The sequence below is a fragment of the Pongo abelii genome, chromosome 4, assembly GCF_028885655.2.
Source record: "Pongo abelii isolate AG06213 chromosome 4, NHGRI_mPonAbe1-v2.0_pri, whole genome shotgun sequence".
Lineage (NCBI taxonomy): Eukaryota > Metazoa > Chordata > Mammalia > Primates > Hominidae > Pongo > Pongo abelii.
Window position 1 is genome coordinate 178451311 of NC_071989.2, and position 24101 is coordinate 178475411.

At 37.1% G+C, this 24101-nt stretch overlaps 1 protein-coding gene across 6 annotated transcripts; it reads left to right on the plus strand.

Moving 5' to 3' along the window:
• The first annotated feature begins 1739 nt into the window (after positions 1-1739).
• SPDL1 (spindle apparatus coiled-coil protein 1) lies at positions 1740-22889 on the plus strand. Of its 6 annotated transcripts, none has more exons than XM_024247501.2 (12): positions 1740-1997; positions 6318-6499; positions 8954-9130; positions 11256-11450; positions 12049-12198; positions 12296-12394; positions 12473-12583; positions 14449-14589; positions 16574-16677; positions 17070-17257; positions 19381-19726; positions 22173-22889. In XM_024247501.2, the coding sequence occupies exons 2-12, from the start codon at positions 6341-6343 to the stop codon at positions 22318-22320; spliced, it is 1818 nt and encodes a 605-aa protein (XP_024103269.1). In that variant the 5' UTR covers positions 1740-1997; positions 6318-6340; the 3' UTR covers positions 22321-22889. The 6 variants fall into 6 exon arrangements, with proteins under 6 accessions (XP_024103269.1, XP_024103268.1, XP_024103270.1 ...); XM_024247502.3 differs by having other exon boundaries at positions 1800-1997; positions 14455-14589; XM_063724384.1 differs by having other exon boundaries at positions 1823-2022; positions 6239-6499; positions 14455-14589.
• The last annotated feature ends 1212 nt before the right edge of the window (positions 22890-24101 follow it).

A 24101-nucleotide genomic window follows, 5' to 3' on the forward strand; every position in this document is an offset into this window, starting at 1 on the left:
TCTGCCATCCTTCAAGGCCCTGCTTCAAGTGTCACATGCACTGGAAGTTTTAAAGGAACATTCAGACAAAATATACCTCTCCCTTCACACAACTCCTTTAGTGTGGGGCACATACCACTTGTATAGCATTTACAGCCCTGTAAGTTCTATTTATTTTTTAAAATCTCCTACTATATTGCGAGCATCTTCTAGGCAATAGTCGAGTTTACCACATCTCTGAATTCCTCCACTATGCCTAACACATTGCGGTCACTCAATTAATAGTTTAAAATATATATTTTAAAAATAGAATAGGAAGAAACATTAATAACATCGGGTATACTTTCTCTTGTAACAAAGGAGAAAAAAATAAGTTCAGATCGATTTTAGATTACCTAATTGCAGCCAGTCATGATTGGCCTAAGCTAGAACAATCTTGTCCTGGCTCCTGAGTTAAGGAATCTTTGTTCAATGATAGGGAAAACGGTATTTGTTTCATTTATCCAAGAACATAGGTGTGATTACAAATGAATGAGCATCTGGTTCATTGGAGTCCCAGACAAATCTGTGAGACTACACTGTGAGCAATTTGTTGCCAATCTTAAAGCTCAGATCAACCCTTTGAGTCTGGCTTAGCTCAGGCAGAAATTGTAGTCTGCAAAAGAAACTGAGAAGAGGAGGGCAAGGAGAGTGTGGCATCCCAAGACATAAAGACTCAAATCAACGAGAGCAAGCAACTCTGTCAAATTTCACCAGAAGTGAGGACTAAATATTGACTACCGAATTTTGCAAGGTAGGAATCACTGGTAAACCTAACAAGAGCCACTTCACAGTATTGGTTGGGACCAAATCCTGGTCAAAGTGGGGAAAACAAACAAAAGAACAAAAGGTAAGAAAATGGAGATAATGGATGTAAAGATTTTTTTTCCCCAGAAATTGTGTTATAAAGAGAAGAAAACAAATGGGGTCGTTGCTGACTGGGGTCAAGGAGGATTTTTTATAAAATGAAATCATGAAATGATTTTATGGCAATCACTGCAGCATGTTTATGAGCTGATAGGGACGATCCAATAGAGAAGAAAAAACTGAAGATGCAAAAAAGAGCAGTTAGAGCCAAGTTCTCAAATAGGCAAGAAAAGATGGGCTCGAAAGAACGACATGATCCATGTAACAGTTACTAGGACTCATCAGTGCTCATTAAATGTTAGCTATTATTATTTCTGATCGCTTCGATTTTTGAATAGGCTTACAAAACATTATTATAGGTTTTGTAAAACATTATTATAGGTTTACAAAACATTATTATTAAAAACACATGCAAACAGCTTGGACTCTAAGTCAGACTGCATTCAATTCTAGTTCTACCACTTGGACAAGGCACTTTTTTTCTTCGGGCTTTTTCTCTGTAGAAAACGAGGAGTAATATCTGCCTCATAAGGCTGTGGGCTTAACTGAGATAATCTGTAAACTTTAGCACATGGTGGGAACTCAAATATTAACGCCAGTATTACCACTGGTAGGGTGCATGAGATCGCACGATGGTGCCAAAGGTGACTCTCCACCGCCCAGCCCAGCGACACTGTTCCCCTAGAAGGCACTGTCGTAAAAACAAAAAAAAAAAAACCAACAAACAAAACACCAAAACACGGAAACTAAAAGCAAATACTTAGAAGACATGCGAGAAACCAGCCCAACGAAAAATTTATGTGAAGGAGCCACGTCTGCGCCTGCGCCTGCGCCAAGCTCACGGTGCGCCACTTGCACATGCGCAGTAGCTGTAGGAGGGGGCGGGCGCTCCATTGGGCGTTTCTCTTAGTTTTTCCTTTACGCGCGGCTTGGGCGGACGTCTCGTGAGATGTGGGACTTCTCGCGGGAACTGCATTCAAAAAGCCCAGGCGCTTACTCGAGGGTTAGCTGAGTGAATGAGCCGGCGACTGTGGAGTTAGCGTCCTGAATGTGAACGCCCTGATCTCCCATTAGGAGCCGCTGGCTGCGGCAGCAGGGGACCAGCGTGAGAGGTAGGGGCAAGGGTCCTGATGGGAGGTGGGTGTAGAGAGCGGCAGTGGGGAGGGTCGAACAGGCCCTAAAGAAAGCTAGGGTCCGGGGTCTCGGCCGAGGCCTTTAGCTGAAACATCTCCTTCCCCAGGACTCTGGGGTCTTATACACTGGGTTCCGAGCCGGTCTCATCTTCCGTTGGACCGCCTCGCTCCCCTCAGGGATTCCGGACAAATATGGAAGGCTGGGTCGGTTGCCGGGTCCTCAAAACGATAACCGCCACTAGATCTGCGCTGTGCGGTACGGTAGCCTCTAGCCTGCACTGAGAAATGGTGCAGATGGGAGATACACACTGGGTTTCAGAGATAGCGCACAAAGAGTAATATCTCATTAATAATTTTTATAATGATTACATGTTGAAATGATAATGTTTTTAATGTATTTGTTTAAATAGGTAAATTAATTTTTCATCTGTGTTTACTTTTTAAAACGTGATGGCTCCTAGAACATTTAAAATCACGTACATGGCTCGCGTTATATTTCTGCTGGACAGCACTGCCCCAGCCGTGTGTCAGATTCTACCCTAATTGCTTTTCATTCGTTATCTCATTTAATCCTTTCAATAACCGATTAGGTGGGTGTTATTGCGCTTGTTTTTATAGATGATTAAACAAGAAATTAAATAACTTGTCCAAGTTCATGCAGCCAGTGAGTAGTGGAGGCGGGGTAAGAACTCAGGCAGTTTGATTCCCAGAGTTTCCTGTCTCCCAAATGCTTTGTGTGTGCTATATTTTTGAGAAGCAGGACAGAAAAATGGTTGCCGCACCAGGGTTTGTAGGTAGATTCTAGTTCCCATCACACTTCGCCTTTTAACTTGCGGGTAACCCTAAGCAAGTTACCTAAAACTTTCTATGCCTCAGCTTGCATGTGTAAAATGAGGGAAATACCTTCAACCTCTTGAAGTTGTTGAGATTGAATAAGAATGTGTATAAAGCACCAAGCACAATGTCTGTCACACATTAGTAGTTTTTAATCAACCACGGCTATCTCTCTTTGTAGATCGATAGATTAACTCTTTCTCATCCGTTAGACCTCTGCTGAAAAGTTACCTCCTCAGGAAAATTTTTTTGTCCATGTTCGCTTCTACGCGCTGCCCCCCAGATTAGGACAGCTCCCCCTTGTTACAGGCTCAGGTAGCATACATCTCTCTCTTGCACTTATCATACTTGTAACTTGATAGTTCAATTACTTGATTTAATGTCTTTTACTAATAGATTGTAGGATTCAAGAAGACAGGAATATTGTTTTAGGTTACCATTGTGTTGTCAACACTAGCACAATGTCTGACACAGTAAGAATTCCAGCAAATCTTTTGAATAAACTAGAGCAAATTTTTTTTGGCTTCTCTGGATATGCCTGGCTGGAATGTCTTGAGGTTAACCCTATTTTTATTTTGGTAGTTGAGATGACAGTATTTACTTAACTCAGGCTTATCAAGATAATTAGATGAGATAATATATTTGAAGCACTTAGCATGGCAAATGGTAAATCCTTAACAAATGTAAGTTATTGTAAACAGTACAACATTTAGTTGGCTGGCCCTATCATGTACAGGCTTTGAAAAGGTCTTGCATTTTAGAGCAGTGACTGCCAAGCTGGGATTACCTAGAACACCTTTTTTTCTCTTAAAACCCTGTATCTCTTCCCTTGTCTTCATTCTCAAAGACCTTGCTTCCTAATTCATTGATAAATTGAAGCAGTTAAAAGGTTACTTACACAGACTTCCACCACTATACCTGCTTATCAGCATCCGAACTCATATACTTTGGTTTAAATGAAATATCCATACTTCTATTAAAACCAGTCTCTGCATTAAACGTCATCCTGTTTATTCAGGGACATCACTAGCAATTCTCCAGTGTCTTCTAGATCATCAGTTTTTCTTCTCTCCTGGATTTATCCCATGGCCTACAAAATAACAGTGTTATTTTTTTCCATCTTAAAAATAAATTAAAAAACTTGTCCCTGCTTCCTCTCCAACTGCTGCTCCGTTTATCTGTTATCCTTTGCATCAAACCTGTGCTTGCTGTCTTTATTTATCTCCTACCATTCTCTCTTGAAGGCATTCTAGTTAGGCTTTCACCCCCACCTGTATATCAAAACTGCTCTTGTCACCAGAGACCTCCAGGAATTCAGGTTCAATGGCCAGTTCTCTGCTCTCACCTTAATTGCCTTAGCAGCATCTGGCATGATTGATTACTCCCACCTCCTTAATACACTGTTTATTGCCTTCTAGGACAACACATACTCCTGGTTTTCCCTTTACCTCACTGGTCACTCCTGATTCTCCGCTGTCTTCTTCCCTACCTCATAACAGGGTTCAGTCCTTGGTCCATTTCTCTTTAAATACTTTTATCCTCTATAGACTGATAATTCTCAAATTTACATATCCAGCCAAGATTCCTCTTCTCATATATCCAATTGCCTACTTGACATAGTTCATGTTCAAAACTCGAATTCCTGATTTTATTTCCAAAACATTATTTACATCAGTGCTTCAGCTGATAGCAATTCCATTTTACTAGGTGCTCAGGCCAGAAGGCTTGGAGGCATTTTTTACTTTTCCCTTTTTCACACATCCCAAATTATATCTTTCAGAAAATCATATTGACCTTACCTTCAAAACCTTCACAATCTGGCTATTTCTCACAGCCTCCAATGCTGCCACCCTAATCTGAGCCATTTCACATGGTCTCTGCTTCCAGCCTTGTTCCCCTTCTAAACTAGTCAACATAGCAACCAAAATGATTCTTTTAAATTGTATCAGATCCTCTACTCCAGACTTTGGAATGACTTCCCATGTCACCCAGAGTAGGAGCCAAAGTCCTTATAATGGCCTGATTTGCCCACTCTCTACTATCTCTTAGCCAAATTTCACTCCCTGGGCTTCTTCCTGCCTTAAGGATTCCCCTCTTGCTGGAACATTCTTCTTCTAAATAGCTGCATGGCTGATTCTCTCATCTTCTGCCTCCTGGTTACATCACCTGTCTCTTCTTCCCAGATTCTTATTCTGTTCTATTTTTTCTCATCTCCCCTTTCTAATTTATTAATATTCTGTTACTTACTGTTTATCTTCCCCTCCTGGAATGTAAGTTTCATGAGGGAGGAGCTTTTTTTTCATCCATTTTGTTCCCTGATGAATCTGAACTGCCCAGAATGGAACCTAGTATATAAGGCATTCAAGAAATACTTGTTCAGTGAATGACTACATTGACTTGAGACATGGGGAACATCTTGTAATGGCCTGGTGCCCTTTGAAGGCAAAGGTGAATTTGAGTCTTGCTTAGGAGGCTGGGACCAAATAGTAAAGGATAATTACTAAGGTTGATTAAAGTGGAACGTTTCTATATATAATGTTTAAGTCTTTGTTTATAAATCTAGAATGAAAGCAACATCCTTTAATTCTTATGGATATGGTTTCTATTTTTGCATACTTTTATGAATAACTAGAAAAATACTAGTGAATCTCTTTCCAGGAAAGCAGATTTAATATATTCAGGAAGTTAACACTGTTGTGAAAAATTACAGACATGATATTCCTTACTTTACCTTATGAGCCTCATTCACAGCTGCCTTTTTATATTTTATGTGTTTATAGTACCCAGACCTTCCTTTTCTGGTGGTATTATTGTTATTATCATTATTATTTCTCAAGACAGTGTCTTGCTCTGTCAGTGCCATGATCATAACTCACTGAAGCCTCTAACTCCATCAATTTTCCCTCCTTAGCCTCCCAAGTAGCTAGGACTACAGGGGCTTGCCACCATCCCCACCTTATTTCTATTGATTGATTGATTGAGATGGAGTCTTGCTATGTTGCTCAGGCTGGTCTCAAATTCCTGGCCTCAAGTAATCCTCCCTAGTTGTTGGGATTATAAGCATGAGCCACCATAACTGCTACTATGAGGTTTCTTGATTACTTTTTTTGTTATTCCCTTAATTTTGATTATATGGATAGTGGTCCAATTATGAGACCAACCTTACCTTAACGTATTGGAAGCTTAGCATACAACAATGAAACAGTTTTCTGATGGTGAACTGTTTAGAAGCAAAATTAAACGTATTCTATTCCACTCTTTAATTTTTGATCCCAAATCAGTAACAGAATTGTCAGAACAGTTCTTGCTCTTGGAACAAGAATGCAAAATACTTATTAGTCAGGAAGAAAATTTTAATGTTTTTATACAGCAGTAGTATTGAGTAGATATATTTCTTCTATTATTGATATTATTGCATGGAGTTTTTTGTATAAGCTTAAGTAGTTTTATTTCCTCTATTTACAGTTGGCTAAAAAAAAGAAAAGAACATGGAGGCAGATATAATCACAAATCTTCGATGCAGGCTCAAAGAGGCTGAAGAAGAGCGACTAAAAGCTGCACAGTATGGTTTACAACTAGTAGAGAGTCAAAATGAATTACAGAATCAACTGGATAAATGTCGTAATGAAATGATGACCATGACTGAGGTAGGACTCTGGACTCCTCTGTCTGCAAGAGTGTGCCTAGCTATTGAAGATTTGTCCTGTTTAGTAATTAATAGTAGTAGTAGTTTATTCTTTTCTGAAGATTTTAGATCTAGTTCCCGCCCTGCCCCGTCCCTGTTAAAAAAAAAAATGAACTAAATGAATTCCTGTTATTCTTTCCAACCTAGTATATTCAGAGTTTGAAAGATCAAGTTATCATTACTCTCTTTGCCACATTTACTACCAGATTTTGCTTTGTCTGGACACTTCCTAGATGACCTCGCTTGTTTTAGACCTCTAAACATCTAAGTGCCCCATGACACTACACCAAGCCCTTAGTTCCCCCTCTGAAATCTGGGTTTGTGTTCAACTGCACACTAATAGACTTCTCAAACTTAACACAGACAGAAGAGTGGATTCCCTGTCCGTTAACCAAATATTCTTTTACAATTTTTTTTAGCTTATTTAGTAAATGTAATAGCATTCAGTTTCTTGAACACCAAAAATCTTTGGTATATAAAGATTTTTGGTATATTTTTGGTTTCTTTATATACAAAAATCTAGAACTTTTAGTCAATATCTTCCCTTTATTTCTCACATTTCACTCATTAGTAAGTTCTAAGAACTGGACTACAAAGCATGTATCTTTGCTACTGGCACTGTAGTCCAGATCACCATCATCGCTCCTAGACAAGTAATGTAGCCTTCTGTCCGGGTTGCCTGCTTCCATTGTTGCCATTCACGCCATTCATTCTTCACTCAGAGTCTAAGTGGTCATGGAAGAATACACCAAAGGTCATGCCACAGCCCTGCTAAAAACCATACAACAGCTTCTGATTTTATTCTGATCTGAGCTCCATCCTTGGATTTGTAGATCCCTATGTGACCTGACTCCTGCCAAGCTTCTGACCTCACCTCAAACTGCTTTGCCTTATTCTTGACTATACTAGTCCTCCCTTATGGGCTTTACACCAGCTATTGCCTGTTTTTGAGTTGTTTGCCCCTCACTGCTCTTGGGTTGAGTCCTCAGACTTCAGCTTTCAGTTAAATGTCACCTCAGCAGAGAGGCCAACCCTTACTATGTAATGTAAAGTTGCCCTGATTCACTTTTTTTTTTTTTTTTGAAACACGGTCTCGCTTAGTTACCCAGGCTGGAATGCAGTGGCGCAATCTTGGCTCACTGCATCCTCCACCTCCTGGGTTCAAGAGATTCTCCTGCCTCAGCCTTCCGAGTAGCTGGGATTACAGATGTGTGCCACCACATCCGGCTAATTTTTGTGTTTTTAGTAGAGATGGGGTTTCACCATGTTGGCCAGGCTGGTCTTGAAATCGTGGCTTCAAGTAATCTGCCTGCCTCAGCCTGCCAAAGTGCTGGGATTACAGGCATGAGCCACTGTGCCCGGCCCTGATTCACTCTTAATTATCTGCATTGCTAATTATCTCTAGATTATAAACTCCATGAGAGAGGGAATCTTGTATGCCTCGTTCACTATCCTGAATGCCTGCCACACAATTATTTCTTAAAAGAATGAATGAATAAATCTGGGTAATTTAGCAAATGCTCAGTAGCATATTTAAACTTGAATCTCAACATTGTAAATATGGCAGGTAAAAAATATCTGTAGCAGGTAAAAATAACTAGTGATGGCAACCTTTGTGTTTCTACATAGTACTGTTGTAAACCAAGAACTGAGTGCAAAGTCATAAAGGCAAAGTAAAGATTACAAATATCACTAATAGAAAATAAAACTGTTATACTTAATCATTTGGAGTCATAACTTATATTTCAGTGTTTAACAGTTAATACTCTTTGCCTTCCTTTAAAATAAAATGGTTTTTGAGGGGAATATTTTATCATTTTTTAAAGCCTCTTGAAGGAGTTCATACTCATAACCTTTTTAATGTCTAAACTTCCCTGTGAGTAAGCAAAAGCCCTTCTAATTACTCCTTTTGTCTCAGCACTGCATTCATTTTGATAGACATTTTGTGAACATTTCTCAGATGACTACATTCTGAAAGTAAAGGCTAATTCAGTATTTCTTTTTTTTTCAACTATTATTACTACTACATTGTGTTCAGAGCTACAAGTAGAGCATCTCATTATCAAACTAATAATTCTCATGAGGAAAGCTTAAGTGCTGGTAAATCTTTTTTTGTTGTTAGCAGAGATTACTTGACTTGACGTGTTGACATACCATGGAGCACATTTTACTTCTTGACAAGGCACGGAAGCAGTAAGGTATCCCTTGCATGGGTTTAACATAGTCTCGAAATACATCTCAGGGGTTTATTAAGACTGATTAACTACAAAGTTATTCCAGGTTTAACATGTCTTCGTTATTTGGAAAGCAGCAAATGCTTGAAATAAGAATGAAACAATTGAAGTTGAAAACTGATTATATGTAATGGCTTTAGGCTATTTTTATGTAATTGAATTGTAATTGAATCTGTTTTCAGAGTTATGAACAAGAAAAATATACCCTTCAAAGAGAAGTTGAACTCAAGAGTCGAATGTTAGAAAGTTTGAGCTGCGAATGTGAAGCTATTAAACAACAACAAAAAATGCACCTGGAGAAATTGGAAGAACAACTAAGCAGAAGCCATGGACAGGAAGTGAATGAACTAAGAGCTAAGGTTGGGATATCTGCGTTTTTCAGCGCAAAATAGTCCATATTTATGCAGCCATCTGTAAACTTTAGATGATAAAGATTTTCTTAAGTGTCAGCTTTGCAAAATAGCCAAGATCTAAGTCTTCATTATCTTAATATTGGGGATGGGAACACTGAGATACAAGAGTTTGTCTAAGGGACTTGTATAAATTATATCCTACTACTTAAATACAATTATTTAATTTTGGTTGCTGGATATTTGTGAAGGTTTAGTTTAGTGACTAGCATGGCCTCTTTGCTGATAGTGGGTACAGCAGCCCCTTGCAGAAAGCCTGGTCTCCTAGCCTTCCCTGCAGTCAGTGGTATGCTTTGTAATTCTGTAAAACAGACCAGTAGTTTCTTACTAGTTAATGTGTATTACAAATGACACTTTATAGTTTGTTTACTGAAGATAAACTAATACATGTGATCCAGTTCTTACAATAATTATGTGGGAAGGTACCATTATTATCTCCATATACCAGATGAAAGAGCCAGTGTTTAGACAGACTGAGTAAATTGGACGCAATTCAAGAACTAGAAATTCTCCATCTAGATTTGAACTGAGGCTGTCTGACTCCAAAGGCTGGGTTACTGAATCACTACATAGTCTAACAGCATGTTACACTGGCTCCATTTCAAACATAAATGCAAGATAAATGATTGGTCAGTGGTTTTCCCTTTTCCCAGCTACCCAACGCTTTCAGGTTGCTTCTAAGGAATCCAGAACTTTTTATCATGGATCTGCTTTGTGTATAGTCTATACTCTGACTTTTCCAGACACTGTCTACCAAAACTTGCCTGACTTTTGTCCTCCTTTCTCAGAAGTCTGTTACCCAATTTTCAGCTTCTTGTATAGCAGCCTCTAAGATTTTTCTTTTTCTGTATGCCACCTATACTATTACTTAATTTCTCATTGACTCTCTTTAAATGTTTACTGATTTTAAGAAACATCAATGAAATTCCTCTTTTTTTTTCTCCTTTTTTTTTCTGAGGCAGAGTCTCACACTGTCGCCTAGGCTGGAGTGCAGTGGCATGATCTCGGCTCACCTGCAACCTCCGCCTCCTGGGTTCAAACGATTCTCCCACCTCAGGCTCCTAAGTAGCTGGGATTGCAGGTGTGTGCCACCACTCCCGGCTAATTTTTGTATTTTAATAGAGACGGGGTTTCACCATGTTGGTCAGGCTGGTCTGTAACTCCTGACCTCGTGATCTGCCTGCTTCGGCCTCGCAAAGTGCTGGGATTACAGGCCTGAGCCACCATGCCTGGCCAAAATTACATATTTAAGCTTGCTTATTTTTTCGTAGTATACACTAAAACAAACATAGCTATCTAAATATACCTTTGTGTAATATATAATCATCTTGCATACCACTCTGACAGGTAATATCATCCAGCTTGTCTGAAACTAGTTGGATTTGAGGCCCTAATGACTGATAATGATGTGCTTTTTTCCCCCTCTGGTTGTTATTTTTATTTTTGTGATAGTTTTCATCACCTAAACAAAAAAGAGTAATAAAGGGAGTATTCAGGGACTGAGGTAAGGCTAATTATAGAGATGGCTTTTTTTTTTTTTTTTGTGGAGCAAAGAGTACATTAGTGAAATATTTTGTTTTACTGATTTTCTCAAATCACTTATGCCAAAATTTGGAGTTTTTTTCAGTACCTTTTCTTCTCTTATTTTTCACATTAAATTCATCAAGTTCTAAGAACTTGACCTACAAAACATCTATGATGCTACTGCCACTCCAGTCCAGACCTTCATCATCTCTTCTCTGGACTACTGCTGTAGTCTTCTGACCAGGTTGCTTGCTTCCATTGTTTCTCTTCATGCCACTCATTCTTCACACAGTAGCCAAGTGGTCAGCATCATAGTGCCTCCAGATTGCTTCTGAAGCATCCAGACCCACCCTGATTACTCATGGATTATTTCTATGTTTATTAAACAAGGTGTGTCACTATCTGTTAAAAGATGCCTAACCTTGGGCAAATAGGAAACTCCAATAGTATCATCATTCAGTAAGTTTGGTTCAATCAGTTCAATCAGTGATGTTTTTTTAGAAAGAAAATGACTTTCAATTTATGAATTTTTTTTTTTTTTTGGCTTTAGATAGAAAAACTGAAAGTGGAATTAGATGAAGCCAGGCTTAGTGAAAAGCAGCTGAAGCACCAGGTAGATCATCAGAAGGAACTCCTCTCTTGTAAGTCAGAGGAACTGCGCGTAATGTCTGAACGTGTGCAGGAAAGCATGTCTTCAGAGATGCTGGCTCTTCAAATTGAGCTGACAGAAATGGAGAGTATGAAGGTAATTTTTAATGGCATGTGTTTCTCAGGGTTTTCTCTTTTTTTTTCTGGCATATTTTTACATGTTTTGGTAATAATTCTTAAGAGCTAGTTTGAAGGCTGAAACATTTTTTGACCTAACTTGCGTCTAACTAATTAAAAAATGGGGTTTTTTTTAGGTGGATGACTTCATTCGTAATATAATTTTAGATTATATGATTATGTAAGGCAGCCTTTCTTTTAGATTAATGAAATCTCTGGAAGAATTTAGAGGCATATACTCTGATCCCAGATTTTATCATAAGAGCCCAGTGTAAAACGTTGGCTCAGTGGAAGTTGAAATGCATGTGAACTTGGTTTTTTCATTGAAAGCTAAGGTTAATTAAAAATTAAAGCCTGAAATTCATAGAGGAAAAAGGGCAGTCTCTAAAGCCGTTTGTTTTCTTGCTGAAAAATGTAACAGTACTAGTAATTTCTGTTATTTTAGTATGTGCCTGACAACTTTTGACTGGTTCTTTAGTTTTAATTTTGGATGTGAACCACAACTGAGATAAACTGAGCAGCTGCCAAACGAAAGATTATTCAAGAGAATTTCCTCCTTTTCAATTCCTGTTAAATAGACCACCCTCAAAGAAGAAGTGAATGAACTACAATACAGACAAGAACAGCTGGAACTTCTTATCGCTAACCTAATGCGCCAGGTAGACCGGCTTAAAGAGGAAAAAGAGGAGCGAGAGAAAGAAGCAGTTTCTTACTATAATGCCCTGGAGGTACTATGATTACAGTAACATCATATTTTCATTTATCATAACTTATTTTCTTGCTAATCTAATCTCTGTTGCCTATATTGTTTTCTTTTGAATTTAGAAAGCTCGTGTAGCAAATCAGGATCTTCAGGTACAGTTGGACCAGGCACTCCAGCAAGCCTTGGATCCCAATAGTAAAGGCAACTCTTTGTTTGCAGAGGTACTTATAAGTATCCTAACTACTAAGTTGGTATTTTCATTTACTACCAGAACAATTAAGCATGTTAATATTTTGTAGGTGGAAGATCGAAGGGCAGCAATGGAACGTCAGCTTATCAGTATGAAAGTCAAGTATCAGTCACTAAAGAAGCAAAATGTATTTAACAGAGAACAGATGCAGAGAATGAAGGTATAGAACTTTCAAAGGTTTATTAAACATTTTGTGTCAGCATTACATGTACAAATACATCAAAGAAACTAGCTTTTTCTGCAAGGAGTGTACTTATGTAGTTATTTCTAGAACTGCATGATTTCAAAAAATCAGTTTTGAAATTAAAAGATTCATTTATACTTTAAAAATCTTGGAATAAATATTTAGTAATAGTATATTTAGCAATGATTTTTGTTTGTTTGTTTTAATGGTTACTCACTAGCTTTGACTTAAATCTTTCTTTGTGGAGTAGAAGAATTTATTTCTTATTCTTGGCCTGATTTCTTTCCAAGCATAGCCCTAGGGTTCCTACTTCAGCTGAAACTCGCTGCCTCACCATTCCTCTGCTCTTTCACCAAGGCTTATTATGGAGTGAAATTTGGATTATTCAGGGTTCCCTTTCCTTGTAGCCCCTCAAGTCAAGCACATAGACCCTTTTAATTTTATGGGTTTTGTTGGTTGTCATTCTAGCCAAATAAGAGGTAGCAGAAAAACATGTGGAAATTAGAAAGATTTCAGTATTGTAACAGTCCTTAGAATCCTGATCCCTCATCCATTGTGCCTCACTCTACTGAGGTAGTAATTGGAATCTGAAAAGGCTTCCTTCCTTTTATTCAGAATGATGGGCTTTGCCAAAGAAATGGGAAAGGTTAATGGTTAAACTTGGGAGTTAGGTGGATTTGGGTTTGAATCATAGTTTTGTCACTTGCTAGCTCTGTGACCTTGGATAAGTATTTTAACTTTCAAAGCATCAGTACCTCATCTATTAAGTGGAGATGATAGAACCCCCTCTTAGAATTGTCCTACAGTTCAATGAAAGTGTAGTAAAATACTTACCTGCTGCTTAGCAAATGAGTGTTTAATGAACAACAGCTGTGAATTTTATTTCTAAGGATTTCCAGACTGTGCTGCCTCATTTCCTGAGACTCTCCCCTGTCTGGGAAGTATTTCTTTATAAATTTTCTCACGTTTACTTTAGTTTTCTTACAGAATTTGTTGGGGTTACTTTTAATCTACCAATGTGGCATGATATTCCAAACTATCTTTAGAGACTAGAAGCATTGTGAATCTTAGGCTAAGTGGGCCTAGCCTCCAATTTGAAACAGGAACAAAAAGGATATCCTTTAAAATGTTAAAAGTCATCTGCAACCTCATATCATTGCTTGCTTTACTCAAAACTATATTTAAACTAATAGGCACTCTTTTCAACTCCAGAAATTTCCAAAGGCAGAAAGAAATGCTAGATTTAGAGTCTACTTAATTTCCCTCTGGTAGCTTTGTAACTCCAGATTTGGGGTGGGGGAGGTATAATTAGGTAAGTTGAGTGCTGCTCTAAAAAAATTAAAACATGGTATATTGAAGATTACCCCAGTATACCAAGATAGCCTTTTATCTTTGCTTTTCATGTCATTTGTGAATCTAACATTTGTGGCTGTCAGTAGCTTGGTTTTCCTCACTTAATTAAAGTTAATTAAAATTTTTGAGAAACCCATCAGAACCTTAATAAGAGTGAGTGCTTATGATAAGCAGTCTGCAGCATTTGGCCAGGCTTACTTACCGGTTCAGTGGTGTGCTTTCAGACCATAGCCATGCAAGTCAGTTTTATGTTTCACAGAAGTACAAATAATTACATTACAGACTTCAGTTATCATTCATAAGTAGTCAAAATAAGTATTCAAATGTTACGTCTACAAAAAAATTTCTTATTAGATTAGAAATAGCTAATTTAGTTAGTTTCCAAAATGAGTTCAAAGTAATATAGTACAAATTATGAATTGTATCAAAAAAGTAGTTGTTAGAACCTTTCTCTCACTTAATTAGAGGGGGTAATTTTATTTTTCTAGTTACAGATCGCCACGTTGCTACAGATGAAAGGGTCTCAAACTGAATTTGAGCAGCAGGAACGGTTGCTTGCCATGTTGGAACAGAAGAATGGTGAAATAAAACATCTTTTAGGTGAAATTAGAAATCTGGAGAAATTTAAGGTATGTATAACACTTAAAAAAACACACATCCAAATTTTGATTTGAATACCTTAAAATTTGGTTTGTTTTTTAAGTTTAAATTATTAATAAATATCTTGTGGGAGATACTTTGAGACTAAGTAAATGCCTGTTTCTCCTTATACTTAAACATCCATTGGTGATTCTTGCCTGAAACATAATTCTGTGATGATTGCTAAATGAGTAATTCCATCACTTCTTCTATATTTATTAGTTGGAATTTTAATACAGGGACAGAAGAGAAAAATCTTTTTCCTCACTTACTCATTCATTTATTTATATCTGTATAGCCTCATGGATTCTTATTTTATCCTATGAGTTATAATCCATTGCTTACTTTATTTACTCTGATACTCAAATTGTCCCAGATTTGATAGTCAAAGTGCTCTTACTTGAATACTTCCTTAATCTATGGCACAACAAGGTTTTCCTAGCTCACCTGCCCCACTTCTGGGATTAGCATTTCTTCAAGGAACATTGGTTTATTTTAGTGGAGAATGGTATTTGTGTAAGCATTTGTGTGTGTGTGTGTTTAAGAATTCACCCATGTTTTCTACTAGTACATGTGTGGTTTCATTTTTTTTCATTTTTTACATTTAGAGATCTGATCCCCATTGAAGTTCATTTTTGTATATAATTTGAGGTATAAATCTAATTTTATCTTCTTCTAAATAAGTAGACAGTTGTCCCAGAGTCATTTGTTACAAAATCAATCTTGATCCCAGTGATTTGAGTTGACACCTTTATCATACATCAAGTTTCCCTATATACTTGAGTCTGTTTCTAAATTTTCTGTCTACGCCATTGGTCTGCTTCTCTGTGTGTCAGTACCACACTGTTTTATTAATTATAAAGGCTTTTAAGTATGTTTATCTGGTAGGACTATTTCCTCACTGTACTTTTTATTTTTCAGTGTTTTCCTGTCTATTTTTGAATGTTAGCTTTCATTTACAAACATCTTGTCTAGCACCAAAAAAAGCTTGTTGGCTTTCTATTAAAATTGCATGCAATTTAAGATTGTATAAATTAACTTACGGAACATTGATATCTTCATTAACCTCCTAATGAACTAAAGTTTTAAATGACAAATTTTTGTAAATGTTAATAACCTCTTAGGCATTCTAAATTGTAGCCATTAGTATGTCATAAAATCTTAATTAAGTTTACATAACTTTATTTCTGTGTCTTATAAAAACTGTTGAAAGAATTACAAATTTGGTTAAATTGGCAGCCTTATGTGTTCCATCAGTGGCCCCAGAACTATACTTTGAAAATTATGGCCTAAAGTATAAGAATAATAATAATAATAATAATAATAATAATAATAATAATAATAAAAAGAAAAAAAAATAAAAAAATAAAATAAAATAAAAAAAGAAAATTATGGCCTTAAATCAGGGGAACTTTATTTATAACCTGAAATTGTTTCAAGTTTTCAAGCAGATTTACCTTTTTTATCCCACTAGAGAAATGTATAGTTTCCATCAGTCTCAGAAGAGCTTGCACTACATTCTTGCCTGGGGTGGGGGGAAGAACCTCAGAAGAGGGGGACACGAAATATAAATGTAAGGCTCTCATCTTTCTGTCATATTTTTCCAGTTTATGGTTTTGTTGCAAAGGCCAGAACTCAATCCAGCAGGCATTTATTTTTCTATTTTCAAAGCCAGGAGAGGGAAGGCAGAGCATGTAGGTAAGGCTAGAAGCCTAGGCCTTGGAGTCAGATTTGGGTTCAGATTCTCTCTTCTTGGTTTACTTTCCTCTGCATTCGGAGCCTGTTTCCTTATCTGTAAGAGAGGAATGTTAATTATTTACCTACTTCAGAAGGCAAATAAGTTAAATGGGTAGTTCTTAGCGTAGTACACACCAAGGGATATAAATTCAGGAAGTGATGGTGCTATTATTAATAAACATACACTAACCTTATTTGTTATTTATTTTAAGTAATACAAATTTTTGCTTTTTTAAGAATTTATATGAAAGTATGGAATCTAAGCCTTCAGTCGACTCTGGTGCTCTGGAAGATAACACCTATTATACAGATTTACTTCAGATGAAGCTGGATAACTTAAAGTAAGTGTCTGGGTTGGTGGATGGAAAGATGGACATGTCACTTGCTTACTATAGTAGTGTCAGTGACTACAAAGTTTTTTTGAAATTGCCAAAGGAAATTTTCCGAAAAGAAAGGTAACAAAAATATCTTTGTGCAGATATTCATGCGTGAATACATTTGAAAGACTATTTCCTCCTTTGTCCATTTCCTTTCAAGAATGCATGAGTATTTTTTAAATTTAACACTACTGTTGTTAAGGATTATTTAAATTGTTTATTGTTTCTTTGTTACTAAAAACCCCAGAAAAATGTATTTTTAACTAAGAATTCAAATATGCAATGAAATATTTATGCCACTACACTTATTATATGCTGTTTTAATACTCGTTGGTTCTCCTTTTTTATTATCATAGCAAAGAAATTGAAAGAACTAAAGGTGAATTGTCCATACAGCGAATGAAAGCATTATTTGAGAGCCAACGGGCTCTAGATATTGAGCGAAAACTTTTTGCAAATGAAAGATGCCTCCAGCTTTCAGAAAGTGAAAATATGAAACTGAGAGCTAAACTAGATGAATTGAAACTAAAATATGAACCTGAAGGTATGTATGTCTCATATATTTTTGTCTTTTAAATTATGAGTAATCCTGAGAAATTATATCAAATTATTTTCTTACTGTAGTTTTATGCAAATCTGTTACAAACTCATTTGTAGTTATATACCTATAGTTAATAAAGCAAATTTATTGTGTAAAATAGGTAGGAAAATTCCGAGAGAACTGGATACTGGGTGTGCATGAATATAACATGTATCGTTTTTGGATATCTAAATTCATCATACTGTATAGTAGAAACTTGAGATTTGAGACTTTCCCGTTTTAAGATTACAGTATATTATGTCATACCTAATAGTTTAATTATGTTGAAGCAGCTGATGTTTGGAAGCTATAAGAGGTAGGACTGTTTATCGAATATCTAAAGTAATGGAGACTTTAAAAAGGTGGGTCTTTATCTCTGCCTCTGATGGAAGTCTGGAGGAGGCCTCCCAGGACTGGGAAAGCACTCCATGGTATCAAGATTCAGGCTTCTTGTGTTTGTTGGTCTGCTGCCATCCCGTTGAGCAGAATTTAATCATGCAGCCTCACCTGCTGACAGGAAAGGCTGAGAAATGCAGTCTTGATTCTCAGGGACCATGTTCATAACTAAATATTGGGAATTCTTTTCTTAAGGAAGAACAGTTAGCTAGGCATGGTGGCTCGTGCCTGTAATCCCAGCTCTTGGGGAGGCAGAGGGAGGAGGATAGCTGTGCCCAGGAATTTGAGATTTGCTTGGGCAATATAGCAAGACCCCATTCTCCACCAAAAGGGGGGGAAAAAGGAAAGAACAGTGAAACATATTAGGGAATATCTAGCAAGTTTAATGACTGAGCTAGAAAGTAGCCTAACCATACAGTCTCTGCATCTTACATACTACAGAGAGTGAAGTTTACTGTATGTAAATTCAAAAACAAAAGGCCAAGTGTGAAGGAGTCTAAGAATGTGATGGTTCTACAGCACCCCTTCCCTAAAAGAGTGTTACATGTTTTAGGTTAAGGATTCTCAACAAGCTTTTGTCCCTGCACTCTGCACATGCCTCAGTCTCTCTTCGTATTGTCTCAGTGAACTGCTATGATTCTCACCAATAGTGGGGAGGTTGCCAAAAATAGGAAGGTTTTTACACAATTTTAAAAGGCTTCTCTTGCTCTTACTCGTTTTGTTTCTTCCATGATTCTGATAGGTTCCCCTGATTAAGAATTATCTGTTATGAATTTCAAACATCTGTTGAACTGAACACAGCAAATAGACAGGAGGCAGGGTAGTGAATCCTGATAATGTGGGTTTCAAAGGAGCAGTGCCAGAAAAAGGGGAAATCATGGCCTAAAAGCAACAATGTAGAGCAAAAACAGCAACCCCTTGTGCTACCAGGGTTCCTCAGACTCCACTAACATTTTGATTTTGAAAATGAAACACATTGATAATGGTCATAGGGAAAAGATATTAGAGCAGTTAATTCAGTGGCTGTGTGTATGACCTGTTTAGATAGAATGGTATTAGGCCATGAGGATAGAAGATATTGCAGTAGTCTTTGATGAGACATGATAGGATTGGACTAGGGAAGTATCCATCATAAAAGTAGTCTGATTCTGCTTATATTTTGTAGGTAGAGCTAACAGGCATATATTACCAATATTCAGAAAGTTTGGCCTATTCTTATCATTTAATCCTTCTAACACACAATACCAAGTGAAGTGGGTGCTTTTAATCCCCATTTTACAGATAAAATGAAGCTCAGAGAGGTTAAATAATTCCCCAAAGACATGGCTGCCAAATACAAGGATTAGGATTCGAACCTCAACTCTGCCACTGTCTCTTCATCTCCACACTGAGATCTTATGAACCACCTTTTTCAAAACACCAAGAGAGAACACTGAAGCATTCATGCCTAGAGTCAAAATATTGAATTCCCAAGGAAAAATATATAGCCAAATAAACTTTAAAATATGTAGTTTATATAGATTCCATGATAAAGAATAAAAGGTTGAAACAAACGATGCATTTCAGTGAGGAGATGGTTGCATTTTAAAAGAATGGAAAAAGGTATACATATAACTAGTTCTGGCTTCTTGTGTTGATTGTGTCTTTGCTTTCTTAGATTTTTTCTTTTCCCCACTCGTTTTTATTCTCAGAGACAGTTGAAGTGCCTGTACTGAAAAAGAGGCGTGAGGTGCTGCCTGTGGATATAACCACCTCTAAAGATGCACGTGTCAACAACAGTGCTGTCGGGGGAGAAGTTTATCGATTACAACCTCAGAAAGAGGAGACACAGTCCTGCCCTAACAGTTTAGAAGATAACAACTTGCAATTAGAAAAATCAGTTTCTATACACACACCAGTAGTCAGTCTCTCTCCTCACAAAAATCTGCCCGTGGATATGCAGCTAAAGAAGGAAAAGAAATGTGTGAGACTCATAGGAGTTCCCGCTGACGCTGAAGCCTTAAGTGAAAGAAGTGGAAACACCCCTAACTCTCCCAGGTCAGTGTCCTCTTTTCTTCCAGGCAGCCAGCAGACCTCTCCATCTCTCCTCTCTCGCTGTATGAACTGTGCTGTCTGTTTCTTTATCTACTTTCTTACAATTGCATGCAGTATAATTCCTCAGTTTCATCTACCTACCTTCAACTTTTCCAGAACTTTAAGAAAGACTAAACTGATTGGAAAGGGAAAGGACTCCTGAATAAGGCAATCACATTAAAAAGTTACACGTTTCTGTTTCATGAAAGGGAATATCACAGTCTAACACGTCTCTGAATGTTTTATCAGTTTGAATAAATGTACTGTTATTTTTCTCCTGGTTCAAGCATGGCCATGAAAGAAAAATTAACTTACTGTCTCAAAGGGCTTTCCAGTAGTCTAAGAAATTTCAGCCTTCTAGGAAACTTAGGTGAATTTTTTATGTCTTTTGAAGTTGCTTATCCTAGGCCTTCAAAAATGGGCTTTAATACTTATTTTGACATTTTTACATATCAAAGCTAACTCATTTTCATTGTTTCCAAAACTTGAAAGCCCTAGTTTCTGCATAATTGAGTTTGTGACTAAAAGAAATAGTGTCAGATATGTGTGTCTGAAGGAATTAATGTCCCAAGGGCTTTGTCCTTTAAAAAAATAAAAATAATCGAGGTCAGAAGGTACGAGAAAGTGAATGGAAGGGAAAGGTAAGTAGCAGTGGCTGAGGCTCCAGTTCTGGATGTGTGCAGCAGGAGAAGTGAATGAGGAAATTGAAGAAAGTAAAAGAAAGATGAAGGATGTCTGCTTGCAATGGGATTGTTAGAGGCATTTAAAACAAATATCTAGACTTTCAAAAAGATGTGCCAATAGCTAGCCTGGATTATCTCCTATGAAATGAGATGTTGAAGGTGCTACTAGGGCTACATTAGTCTTAGAGAGTAGAGACAGATTAATAAGACATTTTACTAATGTGCATTTGAGTAGAGAGAGTAAGACAGCCCAATGTAAAAGGGCTTCCTTATATGTTTTATCTGATTTCTCTCCAAGTCTTCAGTGCTACTAAATGTAATAGTCAACAGTAAAAGCACTTTAACAATGTTAGCTGCTGTTATTATAAGGCATAGGAATTTTATTACTCCTTCCTTGGATTTTTATATAATGTTATAACCTTTGAGTCACATAAAATAAAAGCTTGCCATTCTTAAGGAAAAAGTAACTTCAAATGAGTGTCTGCCGCATACCCATGGTTTCAAAGAGTTCTGAAATGAATCCAGCAGATTATGCCTGTTTATATGTGATGCATTGTATAAACATCCTTGACCAGTGTATATTTCTAGAGGTGGATTTCCAGAATTGATAAGTGCCAGCCTTGCTATCTGTATTGTCTTCATTCCTTTTTCTGCCTTTTTTTGCTTGATAAAAAATCACTTAAGCAAATGTATGTGGCTAATTGACTCAAGTAGCACGTTGGAAACTTTTTGTCTTGTTAGTTAAACAAAAAATAAAATAACCACGAAACATTTGTGTGTGTGTGTGTGTGTGAGTCCATCTGCTAACTTAAGATGTTTCCAACTCTTTGTTTTCTGCCTGTTTAACTTAGATACACAATCCTAAGATAATTTTGGAAAAATAAATATGGCTTTTATTGGGAACTTCACTATTGCATGCTTTACAAAACTAATTGGTGTTCTTGTTACCAAGAATCTTTACATGCCTTTAAGAATATCTCTCTACTGTTTATCTTTTCTTTATTCTACTAGTTGAAACTCAATTTTTTAATATGAAACAAATAGACATCTATTCATGCAGCCCAAGATTCCATGTTATTTTTGTCTTTTGTATGTCATGTTAACATTAAAATATTGCTGTAACATTTCAGTTTTTGTGTTAGGTGTGCTTATCATGACAGGTGCCCTGTCATATTTTAATTCTTTAATTTAGACCTTGCCATGACTTTTTAAAGATATTCTTTAGACTTAAAAAAATAATTGGCCCAGCGTGGTGCCTCACACCTGTAATCTCAGCACTTTGGGAGGCTGAGGCAGGTGGATCATGAGGTCAAGAGATCAAGACCATCCTGACCAACGTGGTGAAACCCTGTCTCTACTAAAAATACAAAAATTAGCTGCGTGTGGGGGTGCACACCTATAGTCCCAGCTACTCGGGTGGCTGAGGCAGGAGAATCGCTTGAACCTGGGAGGCAGAGGTTGCAGTGAGCTGAGATCATGCCACTGCACTCCAGCCTGGTGACAGAGTGAGACTCTGTCTCAAAAAATAATAATAATAATAATTGAGCCTATTGATCTAAAAAGACTTTTAGAGAGCCAGTGACTTGATATTCTTACAGTATTAGAGTCAACTATATTTTTTTTCTTTGAATACCATGCCTTATTGGAGGCCCATTATACTGGGGGTTTGTTTCTTCAATCCTTCATAACCACATTTGAATTCAGAGTGGATGCTTTAATGCCTGTAGGTTAGCTGCTGAATCAAAGCTCCAAACAGAAGTTAAAGAAGGAAAAGAAACTGCAAGCAAATTGGAAAAAGAAACTTGTAAGAAATCACACCCTATTCTATATGTGTCTTCTAAATCTACTCCAGAGACCCAGTGCCCTCAACAGTAAAGACTTTTCTTTAATAAGAGTATGGTACCACTTGCCTCAAAAGTTACTGTGGTGCTTAAGATTGTCTTTATCTGACGTATATCACCTTCTGGGTTATTTACTCATTGTGCCAGAACCTGGCATTTTCACGTGCCTTTGACCAAGTGTTCAGAATTTGCTTGACTCTAACCTGGAGAGCTGCTTAAGTGATGACCCTTCATGGAGCTTCTATGACAGTGAATAAACTATTAACTGAAGGAAAATGTTATAATTAATGTATCTATTTGCTGCATTGTATATGGATTAAATGATAAAAACAAGTAATCTACCCTCAGAGCCATGTATTTGAGAACGCTTAAATCATATTTTCCTATGTACTTTTTTTTATAGACTTAGTTTTAAACTAGTTGTAAAAATAGGAAGGTTGTAAACTATGTTGTAAAAATAGGAAACGTGGCTAAAAATATAAACATTATATTGTTTCAGGATTTTGTCAGTGTTTAAACAACCAATGTTCATCTTTGTATTTATATACATGATTTAAATTTTGTCTAAAATTTTAAATAAAACTGCAGTGATTTATCCTTAAATTTCTTACTCTCTATAGGTAACAGGATGTTATCAAAAGGGAATAAAAAGCACTTTGGGAGGCTGAGGCGGGTGGATCGCTTGAGCCCAGGAATTTGAGACCAGCCTGGGCTACATGGCAAAACCCCGTATCTACAAAAAAATACAAAAAATTAGCTAGGCATGATGGTGCACACCTGTAGTCCCAGCTAGTCCGGAGGCTGAGGTGGTAGGATCATCTGAGCCCAGTAAGGAGGTCGAGGCTGTAGTTGAGCTGTGATCATACTGCTGCACTCCAGCCTGGGCAACACAGCAAGACCCTGTCTCTAAAAAAAAGTGGGGGAAATAAATAAGGGGAAAAAAGAAACCTCAGGAATTCGTAATTCCCTTATGTATAATTTTATATATAATTTTATGGTTAATTATATGTACATATACAGACGGTCCCTGACATAACAATGGTTTGACTTAATGATTTTTCAACTTTTCAGTGGTACAAAAACAGTATGCATTCAGTAGAAACTGTACTTCAAGTACCCATATGACCATTCTGTTTCTCACTTTCAGTACAGTACTCAATAAATCACATAAGATATTCAACACTTTATGATAAAATAGACTTTGTGTTAGATGATTTTGCCCAGTAGTAAACCAGTGTAAGTTTTCTGAGCACATTTAAGGCAGGCTAGGCTGAGCTATAATGTTCATTAGGTTAGGTGTATTAAATGCATTTTTGACTTAATATTTTCAACTTATGGGTATATCGAATTGTAACTCCATTGTAGGTCAAGGAGCATCTGCATATATACATACATACATACATACATACATACATACATACAGGTCAAGGAGCATCTGCATACATACATACATACATAGATTTAATTCTAAACTTTCCAAATACTCTTTCATTTAAATGATTATAGTTTTACAACAATTTCATATATTCTATAGGTAGGAGAATTAGGGTTTTCCAGAGAAATAGAACCAATAGGATGTGTGTGTATATAAAGATTTATTTTCAAGAATTGGTTCACATGCTTGTGGGGGCAAGTCCAAACTTGTAGGGTGGGCCAGCAGACTGGAGACCAGGGAAGGGAAGAGCTGATGAGTTCAAGTCCAAAAGCCATCACACTAAAGACCCAGGGAGATAACTGCCACTGCAGTTCAAGTTCAAAGGCTGTCCGCATCAGAATTTCCCTTTGCTGGGGTAGGTGAGTCTTTCCATCTGGGAC

Coding starts and splice junctions, on each gene's coding strand:
- SPDL1 (XM_024247500.3), top strand. CDS start 6,341: ATGGAGGCAGATATAATCACAAATCTTCGATGCAGGCTCAAAGAGGCT. Junction 12,395..12,472: donor GCAACTCTTTGTTTGCAGAG/GTACTTATAAGT, acceptor AATATTTTGTAG/GTGGAAGATCGAAGGGCAGC. Junction 12,584..14,448: donor AACAGATGCAGAGAATGAAG/GTATAGAACTTT, acceptor TTATTTTTCTAG/TTACAGATCGCCACGTTGCT.